This window comes from Mus musculus, chromosome 8, assembly GCF_000001635.26.
Source record: "Mus musculus strain C57BL/6J chromosome 8, GRCm38.p6 C57BL/6J".
Taxonomy (NCBI): Eukaryota; Metazoa; Chordata; class Mammalia; order Rodentia; family Muridae; genus Mus; species Mus musculus.
This window is the reverse complement of record NC_000074.6, coordinates 110353671-110381630: the sequence shown is the minus strand read 5'-3', so window position 1 is coordinate 110381630 and position 27960 is coordinate 110353671. Positions and strand designations below refer to the sequence as shown.

General features: G+C 45.5%; 1 protein-coding gene across 7 annotated transcripts in view; it reads right to left on the bottom strand.

The window, feature by feature from the left end:
* Hydin (HYDIN, axonemal central pair apparatus protein) overlaps positions 1-27960 on the bottom strand; it is a 343286-nt gene that overhangs the window by 228623 nt on the left and 86703 nt on the right. For all 7 annotated transcript variants that reach the window (XM_030243552.1, NM_172916.2, XM_030243556.1 and 4 more), the window contains 3 exons: positions 26477-26678; positions 16070-16253; positions 974-1073 (listed from right to left, as the gene is read on the bottom strand). In XM_030243552.1, coding sequence (XP_030099412.1) covers positions 974-1073; positions 16070-16253; positions 26477-26678 — 486 coding nt within the window. The remainder of the gene's footprint in view (positions 1-973; positions 1074-16069; positions 16254-26476; positions 26679-27960) is intronic.

Genomic DNA, 27960 nt, shown 5'->3' with positions numbered 1-27960 from the left:
TCGATAGAATTCCAGGAGAGAAAGGCTACCTTTTGGCTTTATAATTTTGCTATCTACCTATTTTTCTTATGGGCCTTTTAAAAGAATTGGGAGGGTTTAAAAAGACAGAAGTTGGATGTGGTGGCTCACATCTGTAATCCCAGCATCAGGGAGGCGGAGTTAGGAGCTCTGAGAGTTTGAGATCTGTCTGGATTACACAGTGAGTTTCAGGTTTGCCCAGGGCATGAAGTGAGAGACTGTCTTACCAGACAATGACCAACTCAATGGGTGGATAAGGAAAATGGACAAATTTCCCTAGAAGGATAAAGAACTTCCTTGCCTCTTCCCTGTGGGTGCTCTTTGCAGCAACACGGTCAGTCTAGATCACGTCACTGCTCTCGCGAGTCTCTCTTGGACAGCTTGCCCATCCTTCCTTGACTTTCATGACACTGAAGTTTGTGACAATCCAGGCTGGACCTCGAAATTTGTGCTTCAGTTGGTTTGCCTGAAGCATTCTCTGGGTCAGACCGCAGGATGTGGTAGACTGGTCCTGATGTTGTTGACAGGATGCTGTGTCCTAGTTGCATCCTATTGGAGTGGTCCTAAGATGCCATCTTCTGTGCTCCTCACTGTAAAGCCGAGTTTCCTCTGCTTATAACTGGTATTTTGATGGACACATTTTGAGATCACATGAGATCCTTCCTCACTCTCACTTTGCTCCATTATGTTTTACCCAGATTGGATATAGCTTTGAAGCTTTGCCAAGGGGCAGACTTTAATGAAGTGGGTTCAGAGATGCCTCTTTGGACATAGATCCTTCTATTGGTATCATGTAGTACCAAATGGCTTGAATATATGCTCTCCCACATTCTTATATACACACACACTCACACATGTACACATACATATGCACACATGTACACACACACACACACACACACACACACGGTCTGAGCACTTGGTAACCTGGTAACCACACAGAACAAGTCCATACCTGAAATGTCACAGTAAACTGTCTGCTGGTAGAGCTTGGCCTCTAGCGGGTTAAAGTACACAGTGATTTCAGCGGATGAGTTGGGCCAGACATCACCTTCCTGAAACAGGAACGAGAAAGAAAGGCATTGCTTTCAAATGATAATTCCATGACTTCTTCCCCGTATGTTTAAGGGGTATGGGAAGTTTTGACACATGTATAGATAGTGAAATGGTCCCTGTGGGCAAGTAGGTTAGCACCTGCATTTCCTAACCAGTTCTTTGTTGTGCCACGGGAGCATCTTGGGTCTATCCTTGTGTGTTATCAGCTGCAGGTGCTGAGCTGTGCTCTGGCTCTCCAGGACTCATGGCTGTTTGACCAGCATCTTCCCATTGGCCCATAATCACCCTCTGAGCCCTGGCACCTGCCTTTCTCCTCGTGTTTGTATCAGCTCTCTTTTTTATAGCCTACATATGCCTGAGAACATGAGCTCTGGTACTGGGTCTAGCCTGATTCAGCCGATCAATGTTGTTAAAATGCCGGGGGACACCCCCCCCCCCACACACAAACATTAGAGGGTTTTGCATTTATTTATTGTGTGCACACACACCCTTGCAGATTTGTGCATGCTACAATGTGGCTATGAAGATCAGAAGAAAGTCTGGAGTCAGTTCTCTCCTTCCACCATGTGGATTCCAAGAATTAGACTCTGGATGCCGGGCTTGGCAGCCTTTACCCACTGAGCATCTTTTAAGGTGTCCCTTTTAAGGCTGAACAATATTCCATTGTATGTCTATGTCACATTTCTTTATTTGCCTGTGAAGGGCTCTAGAAGGCCTGAGCATGGGAACACATGGTGGCAGGCTTTTCCCTTCCACACTTACCTCTCTCCCTTGTAAACCATAGGCTATATTCCTAAAGCTATATTCCAGCAGTCAAAAGTCCCATTTTTGGCAACCTTAAATAACATGCCTAATCAAACTAACCAAGTGATCTTACCCCAGGTTTCCTCTTCTCCCTTTATAAACGATCATTTGCCTCTGGACCACATCTGTTTCTTCTATCCAGAGGTGGTCCTTTGTCCCTCCAGGGCAAATATCCCTCCTCCATCCTTCCCCTCTCTCCTCCCTCCTTCCTTCTTCCCCCTCCCTCTTCTTCCCTTCTCCCTCTTTCCCCCTCCCTCCTTTGTTCCCTTCCCCTTCTTCCTTGTCCTCTGCCTCCTGTCATTGTCTCTTATTCCCTGCCTTTTGTTCCTCTGGGAAAAAATGAATCTCCTTTGTACTGAGAACTTGGTCTTGGGGGTCCTGTGCCAATGACGACGCAGGTCCTACATAACCTGCCCATGGACATTTAAGTCGTCCCGAGGGTTGGCTATTTCAATCGTGCTGCAGAGAACACGGAACTGACACTGTGCCATACGGAGTTCCATTTCTCGGGGTATGCAGCAAGAAGAGAGACTCTGGGTGACATGGTAGCTCTATTTTAATTTCTTTGGGAACCTTTATACTGTTTTCTATGGTGGCCGAACCAATTCACATTCTCACTAAACCACACATAAAGGCTGAAATCCTGGGAACCTGAAGGAAACTCTTGCTGCCCATGAGAAAACACTGTCTTACCTAGCAGATGTGACTTACACGGCTTGGTAACTTATGAAGTGGCACAAAGTTTGAACAAGTTTAAAAGATATCATTGAGTTTATGACTATGAAATACATTAAAGAAGAAAATAGGGGAAGATAAGTTTTTTTTTTCCTTTAAAATGGAGTTTTACTATGTAGCCAAGGCTAGCCTCAAACTCACAATCCTCTGTCTACTTCTCTGAGATTGCAGGAGTGTGTTACCATGCTTTGTAAAACCAAGCATTTTTAAGATATATGTATTCAATGAGCATCTGCTGTCTGCCCCATGCATGCCCAGCCCTGGGATGTCAGAGGAAACAGGGTGGGCCAAGATGGCAGGGAGCTTAGCCATTAGCAGGGTATATGTGGTTCACAGGGACGGCGGAGAGAGGAGTGCCCGGCTCCCTATGCAGAGGCACTACCTTCCTAACTTTTGAATGACAGTAACTAGAAATGCCTCTGCTCTATGGAGCCATAGCAATGGCCCAAGGGAGCGTAGTGCCCAGCTCAGAGTGTTCCTGTCATTTAACTCACAAACTCCTCCCCCTGATAACCATAGTAAGAAACCCAAGTTTTGCTACTATGTTGGAATAAACCATCTAACAGAATTTGCCTACTGGGGAAAATTGATTTAAAATATTGTATTGACCATATTAATCTGGTATTTCTTCACTAACTTCTCAGGCTGCTAGAGGTGTCAATTGCACAAGATTTCAAGAGCCCCCCAAGGTCTGGAAACAATACGCATTCAGTAAGAGTTCCCTAGATGTTTGTTGACCACCATCCATGTTACTTCTTAGAAGGATAAGCTGAAAGGTTGAAAAGACAGTGGGGAGAAAATATGTGCCCTTTTCTGAGGTTTTTGTAAATAGGGCCAAACGAGCAGAAGTACTAAACACATTGAGAAATCTATACACAGCTCAATAGAAAGCTGAAGCAAGACAACTTAATAAATAATCAGGCTCTGGTTTCAGACAGTCCCCAAAGCATAGCAGATCCAGTCTGGCTGGAAGGAAAAATACTCCTGGAAAGAATGGAGAAGAGCACAGATGGCTGACATCATCGCCTCACAGAGGTAAGGTCCTCCATTCAACCCCACCACTGGGAGAAAAGGCAACATCAGGCAAAGAGTGGGGAACAGGAAACTAGACCCACTTTTGACCTACTCACGAGAGCAATCACCCTGATCTGTGACCTTCTCAGGCAGTGTCCCTCCTGACTTCAGAGTGAGGGGAGGACACCAAGGCTCCAAGAAGCAACAGCAAGGCTGCCAAGGTCATGAAGTGGTTTTGAATCCCCAGCTAAGTTCAAGAGAAGAGAGGCAAGCACTCACCCCTCTGTCTCCAGCACCCAAGCAGAGGTGGCTCTTGGTAGGTGCTTGCTGATCACGGAGTCAGCTGTCTGTTTGCACCCCAGGTAGTTATTATCAGACATGGATTCACATCTGAAGCTTTCTGCCCTTTTCATTGCATCAGGGATGGCCCTCAAAACCATACAACCATAGTGCCCAGAGAGGCCCCTGAGATCCCAGAGGGGACAAAGGAATTCAAAGCACCCTTACAGGCTTGGTCATTTCACTGCAAAATTTTCTTTGCAAGAGCTTAAAATAAATATTTGTCCCCTTCTGATAAATGGCAAATACCTGGCCCTTGGGTAGAGTTTAAGGGCAATGATGGAGTGTTCAGACCTAGAAAAGGAGACAAGCTAAGCAGATATGGCTCAGCCATTCAGCTGAGTCTTCATCTAAGGGAAGACATGCCAATGGGTATCCTTCCTAAGAATGACTGAGGATTTGGGTTTCATTTTAATCCATGTGATAAGCGTGAATCTGCCAGAGGGTTTAGACCCTGCTCTGACCAGACTTTGAGTAGAAGTAGCTAACCTGTTCCAACACAGACTGGCCAAAGCACCAAAGGATGTTCTAGATCCTGAGAGAATCCATGCTAGAAAAAATGTCAGTGAGTCTTGAGAAGTAAGTGGTCTCCAAAGGATGGCCTGCAAATCAGATGATCACAGAACACGTGAAAAAAAAAAGTCTTATTGTTTGGGGTAAGCAAGACCATTTTCATGGCCCCCATACCCCAGAGTCCAGGGTGTATACACAGACAAAGGGACAGCATGGTTTAAGCCTCTAAGCACTCTTGATGAACTTGCCATGGGTAAATACGTCTGCTATGTGGAAATGAGGGTTGGGAAGGGGGTAGACTGGCCCTAACCAACAAAGGGATACTGGCACCACGGTGAGAGGGTTATCTGGTGACAGGAGGCTAATGTAAGAAGACAGCCTACAGGGCTCAGACTGAATGGGGATCAGAGCTGGGGTGCTCTGGTGCAGAACAGCCACTGCCCTGCTGAGTCCACAGCATCCATTGGTAACTTGAATCTTTTTGGGAACACGGGAGATAATCCAAGGACAGATGCTACCCAAAAGTCCTCTCCTGGGTCAGGGTGTGTGTCGGCGAACTAACAGGACTGTGCAGAGGTCAAAGCCAAAGTATGATCATCCTGTTTCCTCTCTCAGAGGGATGTGGTGGTGTGGTGTCATTATTTCCTTTCAGCTGGGTGTTACCGAAAAGTAAACTTCTATTTCTTTCTAGCAAAATGTTGGAAAAAAAAAACCCAACCAAACAAAAACCCCCCAAAGCTATGCATTTCCTAGCAGATCAAAGAACAAACCTTATAAACAGGCAATATGTCTAAGACGGCTGCATGGTACTCTCTGCCTTCCAATCTTCCCACCTTACATCTTACCAACCCAGATGAAATTAACTCCCAGCTTGCTTGTGCTCCTGGAAATACCTTGCCTCTTTTTATTGCTCAGATCTGACATTTCAGAAAAATCAAAATATTCAGGAATTTCCCCACTGGCTCCAGCGTCAATATCCTGTCTCTATATCCCGTCTTTATGAACTCCTGGACTTGCCTCCTCACTCGGATCTCAGCTGCTCCGTTTTCCTTCTATCTCAAAGACTCTCTCTTTCCCTTCTCTAACCATTCTCCCCACTCCTCATCCGAGTTCTAGTACTATTAGAGTATGATTACTCTGGTGTAGTAATAATAATAATGATAATAATAATTTCAGTTGCCCTCAGTTCTACTACAACCATCCCCCCTTTTCTCTGATGCTCTGTCTTTCCCGGCTCTAAGGTGAGTAGAACAACCCTATTTCACTTACCAGTCAAGGGACCTACTAGTTAAAGGAACTGGCTTTGAATCGTTAAGTCTATTGCTATATGCTAATTGGCTCAATGTTATATTACTACTCTTGGAGCTTTCTAGTTCCTTCTGTATAAGAACAGTGAACCAAGCAACACTGTGGCTGGTGTTGAGCCTCTCTGGATGCTTTGAGCGTGCGGCTGCTGGTCCGTGACAGGTGATAAACACAGGGAGAGGGGTGTCCTTAAAGGTGACTGGCTTTTTTTTAAAGGAAGGGTTTCTTTTGGCTCACAGTTTGAAGGTACAATCCATCACGGCAGGGACATCAGGGGCTTGGGGTGGCTGGTCGCATTGTGTCCATGGTCAGGGAGCAGAGAAAGATGGCTGCTGTCTAGTTTGTTTTCTCACTTTTATTCAGTCTGGCTGTGGAGAGGTGCAGCCCACAGTTAGGATGTGTCTTTCAGCCTCAATTAACCGACAGATGTCATCTGAAGCTGCTATAGTTCTTTTATGCTCAATGTCCGGCACACACATAAAAGTAATTAGTGCCAATAAGATCATTTCCCAGAAACCTTGCTAAGTGGGCCTTTAACATGCAAGAGCAGAGTTACATGTGTATTTAACATTCTTGACTGATCTGGAAGGTGGGAAGACTCGGTGTCTACAGTGTGAATTCCTATGTGTGTCAAATAAAAGTATTGCATTTTGATTCTCTGGTTGCATGTATAAGGGTGACTCACGCACTCAGCTTCCCAGTCAATCTTTAACTTGCCAAAAAAAAAAAAAAAAAAAAAAAAAAGGCAAGGTGTCTAACTCAGAGTCACAAGTTTGCAAGTGTTTCCTGAGAGCTCAAGTTCTCACCACCTGTGTTCACAGTTCCTGCCCCTCACCTTGCTCAGTCTTCCCCTTTGTGAGGTCCTTTTGTTGCCAGTTTAAAAACAGAAAACTTGAGTCAAGTGGTGGTGGCGCACGCCTTTAATCCCAGCACTCAGGAGACAGAGGCAGGTGGATCTCTGTGAGTTTAAGGCTAACCTGGTCTACATAGAAAGTTTCAGGACAGCCAGGAGTTCACAGAGAAGCCTGGTCTCAGAAAGGGAGAGAGGGTGTGAGAGAGAGAGAGGGAGGGGGAGAGGGAGAGAGAGGGTGAAAGAGGGGGAGGGGAAGAGGGAGAGAGAGGGAGAAGGAGAGACGGGGAGGGGAAGGGGGAGGGAGAGAGAAAGAGAGGGAGAGAGGGAAGGAGGGAGGGAGGAAAGGAGGGAGGGAGATGCTGGGTAGGGGCACCAAGGCTAGGAGTATATAGTATTTCTCCTAACTTCCTTAAGCCCTCTGCAATTCTAAAAGTAGGTTAGGGCCCACCTCTCTCACTATGCCATAGAGAGAGGACGTTTAGAATCACTACCAGCGATAGCGATAACTACTCAGACTTATCTGACACAGTCTGCCCTGGCAATCCCCGCTGTGAACAGTGTGTCACTCTCCACATAGGCTTGGGTTCTTCTGGAAGGTGACTCAAAGCAGGTTCCTTTAGAGATCAAAGCCCACAAGAGTGTGTTAACGCTCCTGAGCGATGTCTTTGGTGAGTCCTTGTCAAGCTCCCCGGGTTGAGAGAGGGTCGAAGCCCAGTCCCTTGAGATAAGATATGGAAACAGTAACCTGATGTGGAGCTCAGACACGAAGTGACTTCTTCACGCTCGGCAGCATAAACACCTTCAACCACCCCACCATTTACCTTACGCAACAGGAAGGGCTGCTCCAGTCCTGGAACCCGAGAAGCTGAGGGAGAAAGACACCCGAGCCCCTGAGTTTAAGAAACGCTCTGCAGATTCCATTTCCCAAAATAAAGAAGCAGAAAGAAATTTTCTTAGAAAGAAAGCATTCTCTCAAAATCAAATGTCTGTTTTAAATGTTTTTTTTAAAGATTCATTTCAAATTTTGTGTGTGTGCATGCCTGTATGTATGTATGTATGTATGCACACATGCATGCAGATGTCCACACAGGTCACAAGAGGGCATCATATTCCCATGGAGGCCAGAGTTGCAGCACTTCGTAAGCTGCTGGTTATGGGGCTGGGAACTGAACTCTGCTGTCCTCTGCAAGAGAAACAAGCTCACCTAGGCACGGGGCCATCTCTCCAAACCTCAGTGCCAAATCCCCACCACTGACCAATCTACCAATGAGACGCTGTCATCTTTTCCATTACTTACAACAGATCCAACCACTAGCAAAAGCTATGACGCTTGGTACAAATACCAACGGTCTCAAACAGCAACAATAAAAAAAAAAAAAAAAAAAAGGAACTCTAAAAACATTGACAAGTAAACTATCCTTATTACTGTTGAGAGAAAAGACCAAAGTGACACAGAGCCTGCAAAGATTGCTCAGTTCCATCAGCTGGGACACTGATAGTCAAGGAAAGTTGTGATGCTCAAAATAATGTCCCTAAAAGCTGCTAAGAGGGAGCCCTGTGTTCTATCCATTTGACAGAGGAAGCTTCACAATAGGTACTTTCTGTCTTGATTTTATCTTCAACCCAAATATACCAAACTCCATGGGGTTCTTAGCTGGTGGAGGTGGCCATGTGTGATGTCTCTCTTTTTCCCTCCCAGGAAGGAAAGGTGTTGGCCAATTTAATGGGCAGCCTTGCTGCTTCTAAGGCTCCCCTGGGCTTCTTTCCACCCACACTGGTTCCTCAACACAATAGTGAATGTTCTGGTGCAATGGCCAAACGTGGGCCTTAGCACAAAGACCGGAAAGGAGAATCCTAATGAGCAAGGCTGAAGGATGGCCGACCGATCGGGCAGAGCTTGTCAAGGGCAGTCCCATCTCAGCAGATCCACGTCCTTGGGCTCCTTCCTGGTGTCTATTTCCAAGGAGTCAGCGCCCACGTGTTCGCCTTGTGAGTCACAGCTAATGACTGGAGCAGAGGAAGGGCTGCGCAGGACAAAAAGCGCTGCATCTTCTTGCTAGCCATCTGGACTCGCACCCACCCTGCTTCTGCTGAGCTCACCCTCTACACCAAACGAGGAAAAGGATCCAGTAAACTGAATTTGAGCTGTGCTCTCCATGTCCGAATTGCTAGGGCAGCAAGTTTCTCAGAGGCTTAAGTAACATCGGAGCGAGGGTTACTATTACTTGTGTGGTAATGAAGAAATGAGCCATCCTTTTGATAGCTCGGTTAGATGAAGCCTAGGGCTGCTAGGTTAGGTCTACTCTGAGGGAGGTGTGGGTGGGGTTGGAGGAGCAGAAACGCTGGGTCGGCTCAAATACTTTAGCAGCTAGTTGGAAAAATATCTTTAAATATTCAGACCTTTCTTTTGGAGAGAATTCCAAGTGTTCCATGTTCAGAAAATTGTTTTGTCTTCAAAGCGTGACCTGAGCCAGCCTCCCTACAGTTCCGAGATGGGATGCTTACGTCTGCCCTGAGGTCTTCGAGATTCACTAGACGCCCATGGGAAGCAAAACCTTAGTTCTCTCCTTTTGCCTTGTGATATTCTCGCACCTCGAAATTTTCAGAGCTGAGTTTTTTGTCTTCCTGTATTTCTCTCTTTCAGGGGGACCCAGGAGACTCAAGCAGAGGGAACAACAGGATGAGAACATCAAAGTTCAGCCCAGACATGGTCTACCTGGCACAAGTGAATATTGTATTTATGAAACAGTTCCATTTGCTTTCTGGAAGGCAAAAAACAAAACAAAACAAAAAAACAAAAACCAAAAACAACAACAACAAAAAACCCAACAACAAACCAAACACACCAAAAAACAAAAACAAAACCAAAAAACCCATGCATAATAGACTCAGTTTGGCAGGTTCCTTCTGGAGATGGGGAAAGATCTCAAATGGAAGCAGGCAGCTTGACACATTATCTGTAGTCTACTTGTCTCTATGCCTTCCCTGGTAAGCAATAAATGGAGAAAGCCAAGCTAATGACATTAAGATATTATCAAGGTATCTTATGCCAAGATATTATCAAATAATTGATATATGGGAAACTTGAAGTCAATAGTTATGTCTCAGATACTCTAATGAGTCCACAGTAATCCTAATTGCCTTAGAAATGTCAATAGATAATTAACTACCATTTTTACAAAGTTCCTTTTGGTCTTCTGTCTCCTGGTCATTCTGGGTCCTCAATGCTCCCTTTTGGACTTAAGATACCTAAATCTAACTCCTGAAAGCTCACAAGCTGCAGACCCGATGACCATGGTTATGGCCATGTTTCATAAAGAAGGATGCTTGCTAAGACATGCGGCCTGTCTTAGTTGCTTTTCTATTGCTGTGGCAGAGCTCTATGACTAAAGCAACTTGTGAAAGAAAGCATTTGATTTGGCTAGTGACAGAGGACTAGTGTCCATGACAGGCAAGCAAAGCTATGGCAGATGGGACAGCCGAAAGCTCACATTTTGAAGCATCAGCAGGAGGCAGACAGCTAACTGGGAATGACAAGAGTCTTTGAAAACCTCAAAGCCTACCTACAATGGCACACCTCCTCCAATAAGATCACACTTCCTAATTCTTCCCGAATAGTTTCACCAACCATGGACCAAGTATCCAAACGTGAGCCTCTGGGGGCTTTCTCATAAAACCACCAAAGGGCCAAATGGAGAGTGGGTGTTGGAACAGTAAGAGCTTGCTACTGTAGAGTTTGGGGCCTTTCATTCCTCCAGGATTGAGCCAAACAGCTCCTCATAGGATAATATCAATAAAATGAGATTTAAATTCAAATCCATCATCACCTTTGGGCAATTTAGGGAGAGGATTGATTTCCTGATCTTGAATCTCTTTGCTTTAAGTGGGAAGAGCCTCTGAAACTGGAACAATGTTCTCATAAAGTACTCAGTATGCAGGGCATACAGCCCACATGCAGGACTGAGCAAAACTTCAGTATTAGCTGATTTGCTTGAAGAATGAAGCTATACAGATGTAGACCTGATAAAATAAACTGATGTTTCTTACTTCTATTCAGACCCTATGGTATTAGAGTTTTTAAAATTTTGTAGCTTGTTTGCTGCTTTTTTTTTTTTGTCTTTCCTTTATGTTTACCTCACTTGAAGTGCTTTCCTTCCTCCATGGCCAGAGGCGGAGCAGCCAGCCCATCGGAAGGGAAGGTGGTGCCTGGACCTCTGCTGATGGCAGTTTATTTTGGTTATTTGGATAGAATGTGGCTGAGATTGGTTATTAGTTCAGTTGACAACACTGCTTGCTCTAAATCTTTTCTGCTTCTGCTGCAGCATCAGCTCTGAGCAGGAAGCTGCTTAACTGAGATCAAATCATAGGACAAAGCTAACCTCCAACGTGTAGCTAAGCCTTCAGAGAACAACTAGCAGCCGTTTGATGTAGGAGACCCGAAAGGTGAGCAGTATTCAGAGAAGTTCAGTAGACAGCAGTGCAGATGCCCTGGGTATAGGGAAAGCTCTCAGTGGGTCTTCTCTTCTTCCTCCCTCTCTGAGGTTCCAGCGTCTTTGATCAAGTCCTCTACAGCATCCTCACAAATCTTTTGTCTCATCCTGAATTCTTTGAATCCATTTCAGTACCAATTTTAGTTCTACATTTCTGAATCTCCCTAGACATCTGTAGTAATCTCAAATTTGACATGTTCAGAGCCAAACTCATTAGTATTTTCTGAATGCCATCCGTCTGTCCATCCATCCATCTATCCACCCATCCATCCATCTATTAGCATTGGGCCAGGTACTTCAGTGAGTACCCTTGAGGTATTTCAATCGCAATGATCAATCAAAAAGCATGTTGCGCCTTCCTTTTAACCATGCCTTGTATCTGCCACTGGACTGTTCCGGGTCACTATTGCCCTCATGAAATCACCCTAATCGTACCTGCTGACCTGTTTACTCTGCCCCAGACCACCCACCTCTCCTGCTACCCACCCTCCTCCAATACAAGCCACACATTGTTATCAGGGTACACTTTCCAACTCCCTTTGAGTACACTGCTCTCCTGCAATGTATCTCAGATCCTCATCAGCACGGGCTAAGCTGGGACCTTCAGAATGTCAGTCCCAGCAGGTGTTTGGTGGGAGGGAGCCAGTCATGGGCACGAGCTGTTTGAACTCTGCCATTTGGACAAGTACCTTCTCTTTCCACATAGTTTCCCCCAAAATGTGTTTGATTCCAAAACTGCTTTTGCAAAGAATGCACATTGCCATCTCTCAGGTCCAGTGTCTCCAGAAAACCACGGTGAGTGACAAGGAGCTGTAGGCTGTACATGATAGGCTACCTGACCTCTGCTTACCTCCCCAGGCAGAAACCCAGTCCAGCTCACCATTATTCAGCCCACTGTGAACAGAATGCTCCCTCTACCCCCAGCTTCCATGACTTCTCTAGCTGGGAACACTCTCCTCCCTTCCCACTTAATTAAACCTTAGGCTTTCTCCAATGTCCAGTTCCAGTCCCTTCACCTGTGAATCCTTTCCAACGCTCTCAGCTGAGATTACCGTAGCTCATTTACCAGCCTCGGAAAGCCAGGCTCTCTACAGGAAGAGACCCATGTGCCATGAAGCTGGAGAACTGGCAGGATTTTCTCAGAAAATCGCTTCAAAAGTAATTTAAAGATTACGTACGTTACAAGCAGTACATACAACATAGATGATATACAGAATGATCAGATCATCAAGCAGGAGATTTAAGATCAATAAATAACTTTCCTCAAGAATATATTAATATAACCACTATCGACAGACAAGGATATGGGCCATACTTAAAAATATAAAGAGAATTATCATACATCCATGTGTACCATTACCCAAAGGAAATGAAGTCAACACACACAAAAGAAACTTGCATATCCATGTCTATTAAACACTAGTCATAATACCCAAGGTATGAAATCAGCCTAGGTACCCATCTGCAGATGAACACATAGAGAAAATATGGTATATACACACAGTAGAGAATTATTCATCCATAAGGGACAGTAAAATCATTTATTTCAAAATGGACAGGACTAGGGGTCACCACGTTAAGTGACATACGTGAGAAAGACAAGTAACCATGTGTGTTCTTTCACATGTGCAAAGCAGGACAACCCCAAAGGTGCCCTGAACATGGTAGGAATGACTATTAGTGAAGGTGAGAGAGGAGTTAGGGGAGCAGATGTGACTGAAGTATGATGGGTGTGACGTCACACCATAGTGAAATCCATCAGTACAGACAGCTAATATGTGTTAGTAACTGTTACTAACTGTAACTTTACATGGTAGTAAAGCAATACCATGTTTGACCCTGAGAGCTGCCGACTGGTCAGAGTTACTGCAGGAAGACACTGGCGGGGTTCCATGCCTTCATACACATTTGTTAAAGAAACTGTCAAGAGCTTACCAATGAAAACTGTAAAGAGAAGAAAACCCAAACACTGTATGGCAAGGGCAAACCGCATCATAGATTCTACAAAGTCCACTTACACGGTACATGGATTTTCCAGAGTTTCATTATGGTATTATTTTCTACATAATATAAACAAACTGGCTTATTGACTTGAAGAGTACCACTTCTGTGCGTTACCACTTAAAGAAAATGGGTTTCTTCCCAATGGCAAGAAGATGCCCCGGGATGGGAATGCCAACTCAGTGCCTCGCCACGATTCGAAAGTACATCAAAGACCACGCCTTAACACACCCCCATCTCTGGCTTAGGAAAGGAAGCCCAGGAGAAAGTCAGAGGTCATTCTGGCACTCCTACTTCCGACCTAGGTATGGACAGGACTTTTCCGTGGTCTGCACCCATCTTCTGTCAACCACACATTTCCAATCCTGCTGCCATCTGCTCTCACATACTCGCAAGAGTAGAGCAGAGAAGCTGCCATGCTGGCTCTCCGCTGCTGGCCAGGAAGAACACTGAATCCTGAGGACCTTGGTAAGCCTGAAATTGCCTCCACAGGCTGCTGGCTCTTCTCATTCAGCACAGTCACTCGCTTGCCTGCCCCAGTCACCCATCCCTGGCCCTTTCCATGTCTCCAGACTTTACCTGCTTTTAGTTTTGTTTCTCATCCTGACCTAACCTCTTGCTGGCCTCACCCTCAAAATGTCTGGAGAGCCCTTTGTTGTTCTGTGCCTTGGAGAAGTTTCCAGCGTGACAGAAGGTTCAGCCTCGACCTGTATCTCCAGCTCTATTTCTCTCCTGGCTTTTTACCGCCAGCAAAGTGGCTGGCTCTAACCATCCTGGATGAAACACTCCATGTACACTCACCATTTTGTTCTTAGAGCCCAAGACTCGCTCAAGACTTCTGCCAAGAGGCTCTCTTTAACTTGTGGACTGTGGTGATGTCTTACCTCTCACCCAGGGTACCATTCCTGTGGTTCCCAGTGACTCCCATGGTGGGTCACACAAAACACCACCCAGAGGAGCCTCCAAGGAAAAAGCGCTTTCTTGGAGATTCATAGCATATATGGAGCCTATTGTTTCTCAAACCTATTCAGCCATGGAAGCACAGATGGAAGGAAGGACAATGAACTGCTCAGACAGCGACATTTCCTACAAGTCTTTTCTCCACCTGGCTTAAATAGCAACAGTGAACCAATTAGACTGAGCTTTGGACTGTCTCTATTCCTTTTGTAGTTGCTGTCCTGAAACCATTCTATGCCTGTTAAGTGGGATGTATTGAGCAGGAAGCGGGTAGCTTAATACACAGCACACAGCAAATAGAAAAGCTGTTAGCAGGGCTGGGGGTGGGGTGGGGATGGATCACTTGGCAAGTGTGTATGCTATTCATGAAAATCTGAGTTCAAATCCCTAGCGCCTGTATAAGAAAGCTGGGCCTGACCATGTGTGCCTGTAACCCCAGCACTAGGGAGCAGAGACTGGTGGCTCCCCCGCAGCTCCCTAGCCAGATGTTCTAGCTGGAACCCTGAGCCTCAGGTATGGTTAGCAATCCTGCCTTAACGGGATAAAGTGGAGAGCAATAGAGAAGACATCTAATAATGTCTGACATCTATAGGGCTATGCACGCACGCATGCGCACACACACACACACACACACACACACACACACACAAAGCTGCTAGAAACTTCTCAAAAAAGACTTATTATTTTTATCTATGGTATGTATGTATTACCATCATGTATGAATGCATACCACATGCATACAGGTGCCTATGAAGCCAGATGAGGGAATAGAATCCTCTGGGACTACGGTCATAGGTAGTTGGGAACAAACTTGAGTCCTTTGTGAAACCTGCATGTGCTCTTAACCCCTCAACCATCTCTCCGGGTCCACTCCTTCCACACCGAGGCAATAGAGCAGAGCTGCGTTTGGTCTGTAGAATCAGTCCACTGTGGACAGCACTGAATAGGCTGTAAAGTCAAGGACTGGATCTGCTCTGTTCCTGGGCACCTGGTGCACATAGCGCCTGGTACAGACCATACAATCGGCAACTATTTATGCTGAGTGTATCGAGGACAAAGTCATTTTAAGTCCTGGGTGATTTTTGCCTACATGGGAACATCTAGAAGTGTCTGAAGACAGTCTTGGTGATCACAGGGGCAAACATCGTCACATAAATGCATTGGATGAAGAATTACACATCTGCAAGAGCAATGTTGCTAAGATTGACAAGTCCTGCTCCATAGTCAGACTGATCAGGGCTAAATCTACAACTGTGGACACCAGCTGTTTGGCCTTAAGCAAGCGAGGGGAGTCATTTCTTTATTTGCATATTGGGGTTTTCACTCTATCTTTCAGGGTTGTTGTGAGATGATATACACAAACCACACATCCTGTGCAACTCTGAGGAAGCGGGAACGGTGGCACAGAAAGTGTGACCTACTGGCATTCTTCCCATCAGCCTTCATGCAGTGTCTTATGCCAATCATTGGCCTCAGGACTTGATATGCCAGTCCCAGAGTGGAGAATCTAGCTGAAGTAGCTCTGTAGCCCAGTCCTACCGTTCCCCCAGCCCTGGCCCCCAAGCCCTGTACTCTAAGCTCTGTACCCCAAGTCCTGCCACCCAGCCCTGTGCACCCCCTAGCCCCGCTCCCCCTCAGCCCTGCGCACCCCAGCCCTATACCCTACAGCCCCATATCCCCCAGCCCTGCACCCCCTCGGCCCTGTGCATCCCCAGCCCTGCAGCCCCCTGCACCCCGTAGCCCCACACCCCCCTCAGCCCTGCGCACCCCCAGCCCTGTACCTTCCCAGCCCTGCACGACCCCAGCCCTATGCACCCCCAGCTCTGCACACCCCAGCCCTGCACACCCCAGCCCTGCACACCCCCAGCCCTGCAAGCCTCCAGCCCTGCATGCTCCCAGCCCCGCACGCCCGCAGCCCCGCACGCCTGCAGCCCCGCACCCTCACTGTGTTCACTAGATAGCTGGATGTTATTCAGGCGCTCACCGGGGGCTCGATCGTGAAAACGTGGTCCAGAAAGAGCATGCTGTCTCCTTGGACCAGTTTCCTCTGGTTCTCGAAGGTCCGGGAGATGATGGAGAGGCGCTCTCGGAGCGAGGGATCCAAGACGCTGTCTTCAAGGATCATGCTGGTTTCCTGCTTTTCCTCCTTGTTCAGGCCATCACAGATCCTAGAAAAAGTGAGGAAAGGTGAGGGTCACTGTGGGACTCTGAGCCCTCAATGCACGGGCCGGTGACCTTGTTTTTGCCTTCTCAGAACTTTCAGAGTTTGGTGATCTTTTGTTGCCTCCTTCCAGAAGTCCTCGGGATTTCTTTCCAGCATGTATCTGGACAAATATTTCCTTTTAGGTAATTATGTTTTCCAGGCTTATTTTTAAATTATTTAGCACCTGCCCTGCCTCTCATGCAGCAAGGATGATTTTGTTCCTGTTAAGGTTGCCTCGCTTTAATTCTTTCCTAGCCATTGCTTGTCTAGGGAATAGAATGTGGAGCTGGCAAGGGCTGGGGTTTAGATACTGATTTTACGATCTATTTCCTAGCTCCAGGACTCTGGGAGCTGCCCAGTTGCTCTAAGCCTGAGTGCTTGTTCCCATAAAATAGTGTTGATGGGAACAGAGCTCCTAATCAAAGAGACAGGGGCTTAAAGGTGATCCGGGTCCTGGTTCAGCTCCTGGCACCTTTTTGGCTATGTCAAGCATTTTCATTGCCTAAGACGTCAAACTTGTAAGATGCTTGAGCCATGCCTGAGGATGTCTCTTGCGCTCACTTCCTAGTTCTCGATGGATGTCCGCTGCTGTTGATGAGAGAACAGCCTCTCCCTGCCCTCTCCTCACTGCCCTCTGCCTACTAAGACCACCTTTCACCTCTATTCTGCAGACTGCTCTGCACTCCCACTGGGCCCTTGCCCCTGTCCTCAGGGACCCCGGTGACCGCACATACCTAGGGAGGGAGGGCTGTGTGACCCCAGGTCACCAAGATCCTGTCTTTGCTCTGACTTTCTAGATGACCTCATACGACCAGAGGCTCCATTTTGTCAAATGGTTCTTTTAAATAACTTATGTGTTCAGAGCCCGTTGGCTGTATAGCACAGGGGAATCAGATGAATGGATCGAGTGTCCTGGATCCAAGGAAGAAAGCAGCATGCACTTCCCTTCTACTTCTGGGGAAGTAGGAAACAGTATCCAAGGTAACCAGCAGTACCTCCCCTATGCCACTGGCCATATCAGCTTGGAAAGAAAAGAACCCAGTTCTTTCTACTTCCTAGGTTGACAGCTTTCTGGAATGCTTACAAACTGCACATCATTTGTGTGGTGATTTGAATGAGAATGGCCCCCGTAGACACACACACTTGAATCCTTGGTCCCTGGCTGGCGAGACTGTTTGGGAAGGGTGAGGAGGTGTGGCCTTGTTGGAGGAGGTTTACCACTGAAGGGGGGTGGGGCAGGATTTGTGACTTGTGTCATTCCCAGTGTGCTCTCTGCCTCCTGGTTGTGGTGCGGGCTGTGAGCACACAGCTCTTCATCTGCTCCCCCATGCCTTTGTTCCACCATTATGAACTTTGACCCTCTGCAACTATAAGCCAATTAAAACTAACTTTTTAGTAAGTTGCTTTGTTTGTGATATTTTATTACAGCAATAGAGAAGTAACTCACATAACTTGGAACAGGAAACTCCGCTTGCAGTAATAGATTCTAAAGCAATCCCAGGCGGAAACAAAGAACGATGGTGACCTTCCTTAAAGTATGAGAAGTAAAGTGGGTAAATTACATGTAAGGGCCTCAGACACCCTAGAACTAGAGTTATAGATAGCAGTAAACTGCCATGTGGATTCTGGGAACTGGACCTTGGTCCTCTACAAGAGGAGTGAGGCTATTTAACCATGGTGACATCTTCCCAGTCTTCTTAGCAAGGTTTTATGAAGATAAAGAATCAAGCTACAAAATATTCTATACAGAGAAACCGGCCTTTTTATTAGAAGAAGAAGAAGAAGAAGAAGAAGAAGAAGAAGAAGAAGAAGAAGAAGAAGAAGAGGAAGTAAAAGAATGGGGGAAGTATTTTCATTTTGCAAAGGAATGCACTTATAGATACTAAACTATTCCTTAGGCTTTTCTCTGGGTCATAAGATTGAAAGTGAGTTTTATCTTAACTACTGGTGTAATTTAAAAAAAAATCAAATTTTATATATTCATTATTAAGTGTTTCCTTTACATTAAAAAAACAGGTAGAGTTAAAAGTTTTGTGTGAATCAGTTTTCAGATTGACGCATAGAGGACTTTTCCATGGTTGCCTAACATGCAAATACTGGCATGAATGAGCCTGGGGCTCCATCACCAGAAGAGGCCTGGGGAAAGGACAGGATGTGGTAGGTCATCAAGATCAATGGGTTAGACTCATGCAGAGCACCAGGAAGGGCCTTAACACGCAGTCTTAGTACAAAAGGAGAAAATGGAACGCAAAATAATCACATCTAGCCATGGAAATGCCTATTTTTCTGAAACAACACATACTTCATGAGACTAGATGCACATAAAAAGACACATATGAACACGTTAGTGTCCTGTCCAAGAGAGTTTTTGGGAATGGGGTATGGGATGTAAGAGATTGCATGCAATGTCTTGTGTCAGTGAGGATGATGATGATGATCAGGAGGAGGCAAGGAGCTCAGCTCTCCCACTGGAAAATGAAACAAAAAATTCCCATATAAACAAAAATTTCCTTTTCTACGTGACGCTGGATCAGGAACAACCAGAACAAGGCAGAAAGCAAATCCAGATGTCCTTTCTGTCCTCAAGGAGGAATCAGAGGCATTGCTGAGAGTCTGCAGGGGGGAAATGCAACAATCCTGAGACAGAGCGCGACACATCTGCGCGTGGCTTCGCTGTCACTCTTGTTGATGATCATAGTACCTTGCCTCAGAGGTGGCTCGGTTTTATAGACGAGGAGATGTCTCACGAGAGAGCACTTTTGAAAAGGTCATCCTTGTTTCTCTGTGAGTATAAGAATCTGACCTGTTTTACAAGTGAAATTGTGACCCATGGTGGCTGCTAACTCATGGCCTTCAGAGAGCGGTGCTAGTCTATGGGGTGGGGCCCTGGACTGAAGTAAAAGGGAAAAGTAAGAGGAACCCAAGAAATAGTCACTGTTTGCCTCCTGACTGGATGCAGTTGGAACCAGCTGCCTCATACTTCTGTTTCCATGACTACCCTGTCGTGATGGACTGGACCCTTGAGTTGGGAGCCAGAATAGTTGATTTTGTCAGCTATTGTGTTGCAGTGAGAGACGTGATTAATAGAGTTGGCAATTGGATGTTGAAAAGTTGCTTGGACTTCAGAGCTGGGAGAAGCACTTCCAGGTCCGCTTATAACAGGAACAGAATAAATGGAGCCAACAGCGCCATGGTTACCTTCAAATGGACTGCATGACCCTAGACAATGGTAGACTCTGTGATGATATCATGAGTGGAGGCCTAAAGGCTCCTGTCATGTTTATTGGAGGCCATTTAAGTCTTTGGAGGCTTCTTCTTCTTCTTCTTCTTCTGCTTCTTCTTCTTCTTCTTCTTCTTCTTCTTCTTCTTCTTCTTCTTCTTCTTCTTCTTCTTCTTCTTCTTCTTCTTCTTCTTCTTCTTCTTCTTCTTCTTCTTCTTCTTCTTCTTCTTCTTCTTTTTTGTATGACACCAGAGAAGGAGCTCCTGAACATAACTGAAATCAAACCTATTACAGTAGCCCAGGTGGCAGGCTCAAATATCAATTAAGATTGAATTAACTAGAGAGATGTGCCATTTCCTGCACCTGAATGTTGTGAAATAAACATGCCAACCATGGTGCAGGCTGTCCACTGAGGAAGCTGTGGGGCCTTGAGCAAATTTAGAATGAGAGCCACCTGCTCCTGAAATAATGCCTGTGACCCTGCTGGGGACACTGGGAGCAAAAGTCCATAAAAGCCCACACCAAGCCTCTGAATGTGAGGAGAGCAAGTTTGACAGAATTTCACAGAGTGCAACTGGCTGTACACAGCTGAGGAAGGAGGGAAGGAAGGAAGGAAGGAAGGAAGGAAGGAAGGAGGGAGGGAGGGAGGGAGGGAGGGAGGGAGGGAGGGAGGGAGGAAGGAAGCAGCCTCTTCTGACAAGATTAGTGCTTTTTTTCTAGCTCCAGAGAAAACATCAAGAAATAGAACAAAAAGGTGATTTTTATAAGGCTCCTTGATTTAAAGGTTTTTTTTTTTTTTTTGGGAGGGGAGGGGTGCTTTTTTTTTTTTTTTAAGAAGAACAATTGTAACGGAACTTCCTCCCAGAAGAGGGGTATCTTCCTGTTCAGAACCTGGGGCCTGGGAATAGCCCTGTGTTTCTCCGCCCAGACATTTGTCTCAAGGTTCCAACACAGTAAGATGTACAGAGAGCAAGGCTGTCCTTCCCAGAAAAGGAAGGATAAACTATTTCTTGGAGCTGAAATTCCTCTACTGGGAAAAGAAACAGCCACTTCTTGGCTTGCCAAGATTTTATGGGCAAGACACCATGATGGATGGAAGGGGAGTCAAGGCCATTTGTTACCGTGCTAGCATTTTCGTATCGACCTTTGGATAAGCTTCTGTGCTCATAGACGAATGCCCCAGGATGAGGTGGAAGGCATTTTGCAAATAGACAGCGGAGGAAAGAAAACCAAGTCTCATATATGACATTACGCTCGCATTATACCTTAGGTCCTTGGGACGCTGAGAAAGGGAAGTTTGAATCTCTGGAAACGTGTCTCCGAGTAAAGACAGGTTCTCTCCATGTCAAGCTTAGGAACAAGGTCAACCTTTTCCTCTGCAGCAGCGGATCTCAATCTTCCTAAACGCTTTGACCCTTTAATACAGTTCCTTGTGTTATAGTGACCCCCAACTACAAGATTATTTAGTTGCTACTCCATAGCTGTAATTCTGCTACTGTTGCGAATCATGATGTAAATATCTGACCTGATGCAGTATATCTGATGTGTAACCCGCAGGCGGGTCATGACCCACGGGCTGAGAACTGCTGCTGTACAGGTTTAACTAGAGATGCTGATAGAGGAATGGGAGATGAGTGAGAAGTAGCTGTGCTCCTCATTGGGAGCAGGAGCATCCTGTATATAAAGAATGATGTCAGGGACACCGCACAGGCCTTGCCACAGAATACCAGAGGGGTGTTGCACTGCTGGTTAATGATCTCGCTATGTTTTTGTTTTCAGGGGGAGGGGATGGACAGAGATATCTCTTCTGTATGCTACTCTTTTGTGACTTTGGATATAACCCAAGAATGTGGGACAAAGGAGACTATGGCCATTGCAAAGTGCTGCCACCCACACGCACTGCTTAGGAAGACATACAGAGCTCTGAGCTTGCCTTGTTTTGGCAAGAATGGGCATATATGTTGGCAATTATTTCCAGGACAAGAATTCAAGGCGAGAATAAGCATATGAAAGTTGAGGAATGCATCAAAGAAAAAGGAAGGGAAAAGGAAGAAGGTTATCGGGCAGAGCAGAGTTTAGTCCACTCCCCGCTCTAGCTATTGGCATCTGGTGCTTAGAAGACTAGGGGAAGAAGGCAGGGTGGCATTCTGTAGACTCTTTACTTAGGTAAATCAACCTACTTGAGGGAAACATAAGTGACATTCATGTAAGTCACCCAAAGAGAAAGTGAAGATGATCCTGCTCAGAGATCTAAAGCCACTTCTCTAGTTCTGTGTTTAAAAGTGAGGCTCGGCCTTAAGTAATACCTCAAATAGGGCTGTGATAAATGAGATACACAGATACTGCTATGGAGAGCTGACTGACTTCTCTGGCCAGAAGTAGTGAGGACAGACGATAGGGATGGATGAAGTGTGGTGGTATGCATGCAGTGGAGCCTCATTCAGCCATAAGGAAGGAAGCAATTATGACAACTTCAGGAACATAGATGGGCCTGGCAAGTGAAATATGTCACCCCACAAACACAAGCATTAGTATCTTCTCTCATATGTGGACACTAGACAAAGGAAAAAACAAAGGACATGAAACTAAAATGGTGACTACTGGGATGTTGGGGGGTGGGGGTGGGATAAACGTAAGATCCATAGAGGGTGAATACAATCAAAGTTCACTGTATACACGGGTGGGATACAAATGTTATAAGAAAACTTGTTTTATATACTAGACATAATGGGGAAGAGTGGCGTTGAGGGGAGATGGCTCAGTTGATAAAGTGCTTGCCATGCGCATCTGAGGTCTAGAGACCATTTCCACAGAGCCTATGTAAAAAGCTAGGAGCAGGATGCATGCTAATAATTCCAGACGTGGGAATATGGAAATAGGAGAGTCCCTGGGGACGGCTGGTCACTCCAGCCAAACCAGTGTGTTCCAAGTTCAGTGAAAGATCCTGTCATTAAAAGTTAGTTATGGAGTGATTGGGAAAGATGACCACATCAACCTCTGGCTTCTGCATATGCATGGACATACATACAGACAGACACACAGACATACAATCACACACATACACACACAGACATACTCATGTACACACATACACACATGCACACACAGATGCACATGCATCACACATACATGTGCACACAACATACACACACACAGACACATACATACACATGCACACATGTAAATACACATGCACACATACACACAGACACATACATGTACATACACACACAAAGCCAAGGATGTAGCTCAGTTGGGAGAGTGTTTGCCTAGCATCTACAAAACCCTAAGTTGAATCCCCAGAACTTGATAAATCAGGCAACCTTGCTATGAGGAGGCTAGAGGCAGGAGACTTAGGAATTCTAGGTCATCCTTGACTACGTAGTGAGCTTGAGGCTGGCCTGGGATACATGAGGTCTTGTCTCAAAGCAAGACAAAAAACCCACCCAACCAGCCAATCAATCAAATAAAAAATATTAAAATAATAATGGTATAGGTATCAGGTGAAGTGACATGGAGACAGAACTTGAGTCTGAAGTCCTATTCTGGATAGTCTGGCACCTTCTATACATGCCCTTCCTTCCTTCCTTCCTTCCTTCCTTCCTTCCTTCCTTCCTTCCTTCCATCCATAATTATTTCTCCTCCTCCTCCTCCTTTTCTTCCTCCTCTCTTCCTCCTCCTCCTCTTCTACATACTTTTTGGACATTGGCCTGGTACCGGTACCACACCATACCTATAGCCAGCCTCATGGAGACATGGTTGAAGTTAAAGCTGCATTTTCTCCTCCTCTCCAAAAGGCTCTACCATGGGGGCAGCTGTGGATACCATGGGGGCAGCTGTGGGTATCACGGGGGCAGCTGTGGATACCATGGGGGCAGCTGTGGGTATCACGGGGGCAGCTGTGGATACCATGGGGCAGCTGTGGATACAATGGGGCAGCTGTGGATACCATGGGGGCAGCTGTGGATACCATGGGGCAGCTGTGGATACCATGGGGGCAGCTGTGGATACAATGGGGCAGCTGTGGATACCATGGGGCAGCTGTGGATACCATGGGGGCAGCTGTGGATACAATGGGGCAGCTGTGGATACCATGGGGGCAGCTGTGGATACCATGGGGGCAGCTGTGGGTATCACAAGGGCAGCTGTGGATACCATGGGGCAGCTGTGGATACCATGGGGGCAGCTGTGGATACCATGGGGGCAGCTGTGGATACCATGGGGCAGCTGTGGATACCATGGGGGCAGCTGTGGATACAATGGGGCAGCTGTGGATACCATGGGGGCAGCTGTGGAATTACTGCACAACCTTCCTCTGTCCTCACTCTGACACTAGCTTCAGATGTGCTTGGGCCTTTCCAGTTGCTGCTCGGCCTCCATCGCCAACCTGCAGGATCTGGGCAGGTGGAGCGAGGGAGACGCTGTTCGCTCTGCACTTTCAATTGCTGCATTTCCGCTTAAAACCTCTGCCCTTTTTATTAGCATGTATTAACTGTACATACGAATGGGCTTCATTATAATACTTCATACAGTTCTAAAAAGTATTAATAATTAAGGATAAAAAGCAGCTCATTAACATTTCTAAGCCATGAGGCCCAGTGAGGTTTGTAGGCAGGGTAAGTGAGGCACAGTGGCGATCCTGCTCATCGCCTAGACAGCCAGGCTTCGGCCCACTGTGTCCCATCACTGTCCTGGATCCTTCTGATTCAATTAGGGACAGTGCTCTGGGGGACTTCTTCTAGGGACTTTTAGTTTTATTCCACACTAACTTGGTTTCAAACAAAGCCTTGAGGCTTCCCAGGGCTAATCTTTCATGCAAATGGAAATGAAAGCAATAGAAGTGTTCTTTCAGAGAGGTCTGAGGGACAGAAAATGAAAGCCCAGCTTTGACAGGCAAGGATGGGGCCACTGGAAAGAAACATCCAGAATATAACCATTAGGCCGGAAGCTAAAAGCCAGCCGGTTTTACATTTTTCTAAGCTTTGCTGCTATCTGAAGTATCATTAAAAATAAAAGCAGACTATTAAATATCCCACTAAGAAATCATTATTAAATTACATGGTCCAGAGAAACTAGGTGGTGTTGTGGAAAACCAGGAATATAAAAATCATTACATTTAAACCTGTCTTTCCCTTATTCTTCCTGTTTTCTGGGAACATCTTTACACACACACAAACACACACACACACACTCACACACACACACACACTCACACACACACACACACTCACACACACACTCACTCACTCACACACACACACACACACACACACACACACACACAGAGAGAGAGAGAGAGAGAGAGAGAGAGAGAGAGAGAGAGAGAGGGAGAGAGAGGTGACATTGATGCCAGCCCAAAACAAACTGTTTGGGGACTCACTGTAAGAGCTGATAAACTTAGTCAGGGCTATGAAAAGGAATACACACATGTATATTAGTGCTTTAAAAACAGCAAAGAACGTCATTTTAACACCCATTCATGATAAAAGTCTTGGAAAGATCAGGAATTCAAGGCCCATACCTAAACATAATAAAAGCAATCTATAGCAAACCAGTAGCCAACATCAAAGTAAATGGAGAGAAGCTGGAAGCAATCCCACTAAAATCAGGGACTAGACAAGGCTGCCCACTTTCTCCCTACCTATTCAATATAGTACTTGAAGTCCTAGCCAGAGCAATTAGACAACAAAAGGAGGTCAAGGGGATACAAATTGGAAAGGAAGAAGTCAAAATATCACTATTTGCAGATGATATGATAGTATATATAAATGACCCTAAAAATTCCACCAGAGAACTCCTAAACCTGATAAATAGCTTCAATGAAGAAGCTGGATATAAAATTAACTCAAACAAATCAATGGCCTTTCTGTACACAAAGGATAAACAGGCTGAGAAAGAAATTAGGGAAACAACACCCTTCACAATAGTCACAAATAATATAAAATACCTTAGTGTGACTCTAACTAAGGAAGTAAAAGATCTGTATGTTAAGAACTTCAAGTCTCTGAAGAAAGAAACCAAAGAAGATCTCAGAAGATGGAAAGATCTCCCATGCTCATGGATTGGCAGGATTAATATAGTGAAAATGGCTATCTTGTCGAAAGCAATCTACAGATTCAATGCAATCCCCATCAAAATTCCAATTCAAAATTTCAAGGAATTAGAAAGGGCAATTTGCAAATTCATCTGGAATAACAAAAAAACCTAGGATAGCAAAAAAATCTTCTCAATGATAAAAGAATCTCTGGTGGAATCACCATGCCTGACCTCAAGCTGTACTACAGAGCAATTGTGATAAAAACTGCATGGTACTGGTATAGCGACAGACAGGTAGACCAATGGAATAGAATTGAAGACCCGGAAATGAACCCACACACCTATGGTCACTTGATCTTTGACAAGGGAGCTAAAACCATCCAGTGGAAGAAAGACAGCATTTTCAACAAATGGTGCTGGCTCAACTGGCAGTTATCATGTAGAAGAATGCGAACTGATCCATTCTTATCTCCATGTACTAAGGTCAAGTCTAAGAGAATGTCATTTTAAAACCGATTAAATCTTTAATTACTGCTACCGTATAACCAGGTTAAGTGTAACTGAATAGCTACAACCAGCATCTGATGTTCCAAAGCTCCCAAGGGTACCCTGCAGTAGAGCCAGTGCCTCAGGTTTAGACATTATGATGGCTAAGAACGGGATCCCCCTCCCCTACCTGGACTGCTGGGCCTCGGTAGGAGAGAGTATACCTAGTCCTGCTGAGACTGGATGTTCCAGCATGGGGTGCTAGCCAAGGGGGACTTCCCCTTCTCTGAGGAGAAGGAGAAGTATGGGTGGGGGGCTGTAAGAGCGGGACTAGAAGGGGTAATGTGAATTTTTAAAAAAATGTTATGAAAAAAAGAATGCACTGTAGAAACACTGCTTCCTGCCCCTCCCCCCCCCCACATTAACCTGATTTACCCCCACCATACTTGTATTTTTCTTTGTCTTCCTCTTCTTCGGTGGCAAACACCTTCCACTGGAAGTGGGCAATTATATTAGTGCGATTGTGAATGGTTATAGACCGCTGGTTGGCCAGAGATATGTAGGTTTTCTCCATGATCAACGAATTCTTGTCCAGTCTTATATTCACATCTATGGCAACTCCATAGAGACATACAAATACCATTTCACCTGGAAATTAATAAGGAAGAAAGACACTTTAAGATTTATCCTAGGATGGGGAGAAGGCTCACTTAATAAAGTATTTCCCACAAAAGCCTGAACATCTGAGTTTGACTTCTCAGAACCTCACAAAAAGCCAAGCATGCACCGCCCAGAGTTTTGGTGCTGGGGAAGAGGAGACCAGTGGATTCCTGGGGGTTCACTGGTCAGCCAATCTAGACAAAGGTGACCTTGTCTCAAATAACAAGGTAGATTGAGGCCTGACACTGATCTCTGGCCTGCACAGGCATGTACACATACATGTGTAAACACATAAAAGACTAATTCTAGAATGATACTTCTGGCCTTAAAAAAAAATCAAGATGAGGTGAGGGAATGTGGACCATCCATTTTATATTTTATATTTTATATGTCCTCCAGACCGTCAACCCAGAGTCAGACATGATCAGAAAACTTAATTATCACCCTTTGTTGAAGTTACAGGAAATTAAACTATCTTCTCTGGTCATTTTTAAAAAATATATAAGCCACATAAAATATGAATTATTATGAAATGTTCTCTGGGGATATTTTTCTTCATAAATATTCTTCAGGCTTACAACTTGGCCAGGAGGACCAGGCACTTCAGAATTTAAACACAAGCCTTGTCTTTGGTTCCAGCATGATCTAGTGTCTGGTTCTGAAAAGATCCAGTCAAATACACTTGGGACTAGTGGCTCAGCACCAAGGATTTTTAAGTTCCCACAGGGGTCAGAAACCAGATTCAGTAAGTTCAAAACCAGAATTACATGTCCAAACAATGACAGCAACACACAGTACACTGTGCCTGGGTAGCAGAGACATAGAAAGAAGGAACAACCAAAACCATGAGTTAATCTTTAAAAGTATCTCAATCTCAGGATCCTGGCAAAACAGCAGTCACGGACTATTGCAGACTCACGGCTATCTTGATGGTAGGCATGTGAGGCCACTGGGCATTCAAGAAGATGCACACCCAAAAACTAGAGTTTTCTTGACTCTGTGGGGGCTACAGTGAGTGTATCACTCTAGTGTTAAAACAGAAAAGGGCCCGGAGAGACAGCTCAGGAGATAAAAGCACTGGCTGCCTTCCCAGAGGACCTAGGTTTGATTCCTACCACCCACATGGTGGCTCACAACCAACTGGAGCTCCAGTTACAGGGAATGTGACTCCTCCTTTTGGCCTCTGAGGGTAGCAGACATGCACATGGCACAACGACATATATGCAGAAAACACACATACATAAGGAAAATTTAAAAAGAGAAAGGGTAG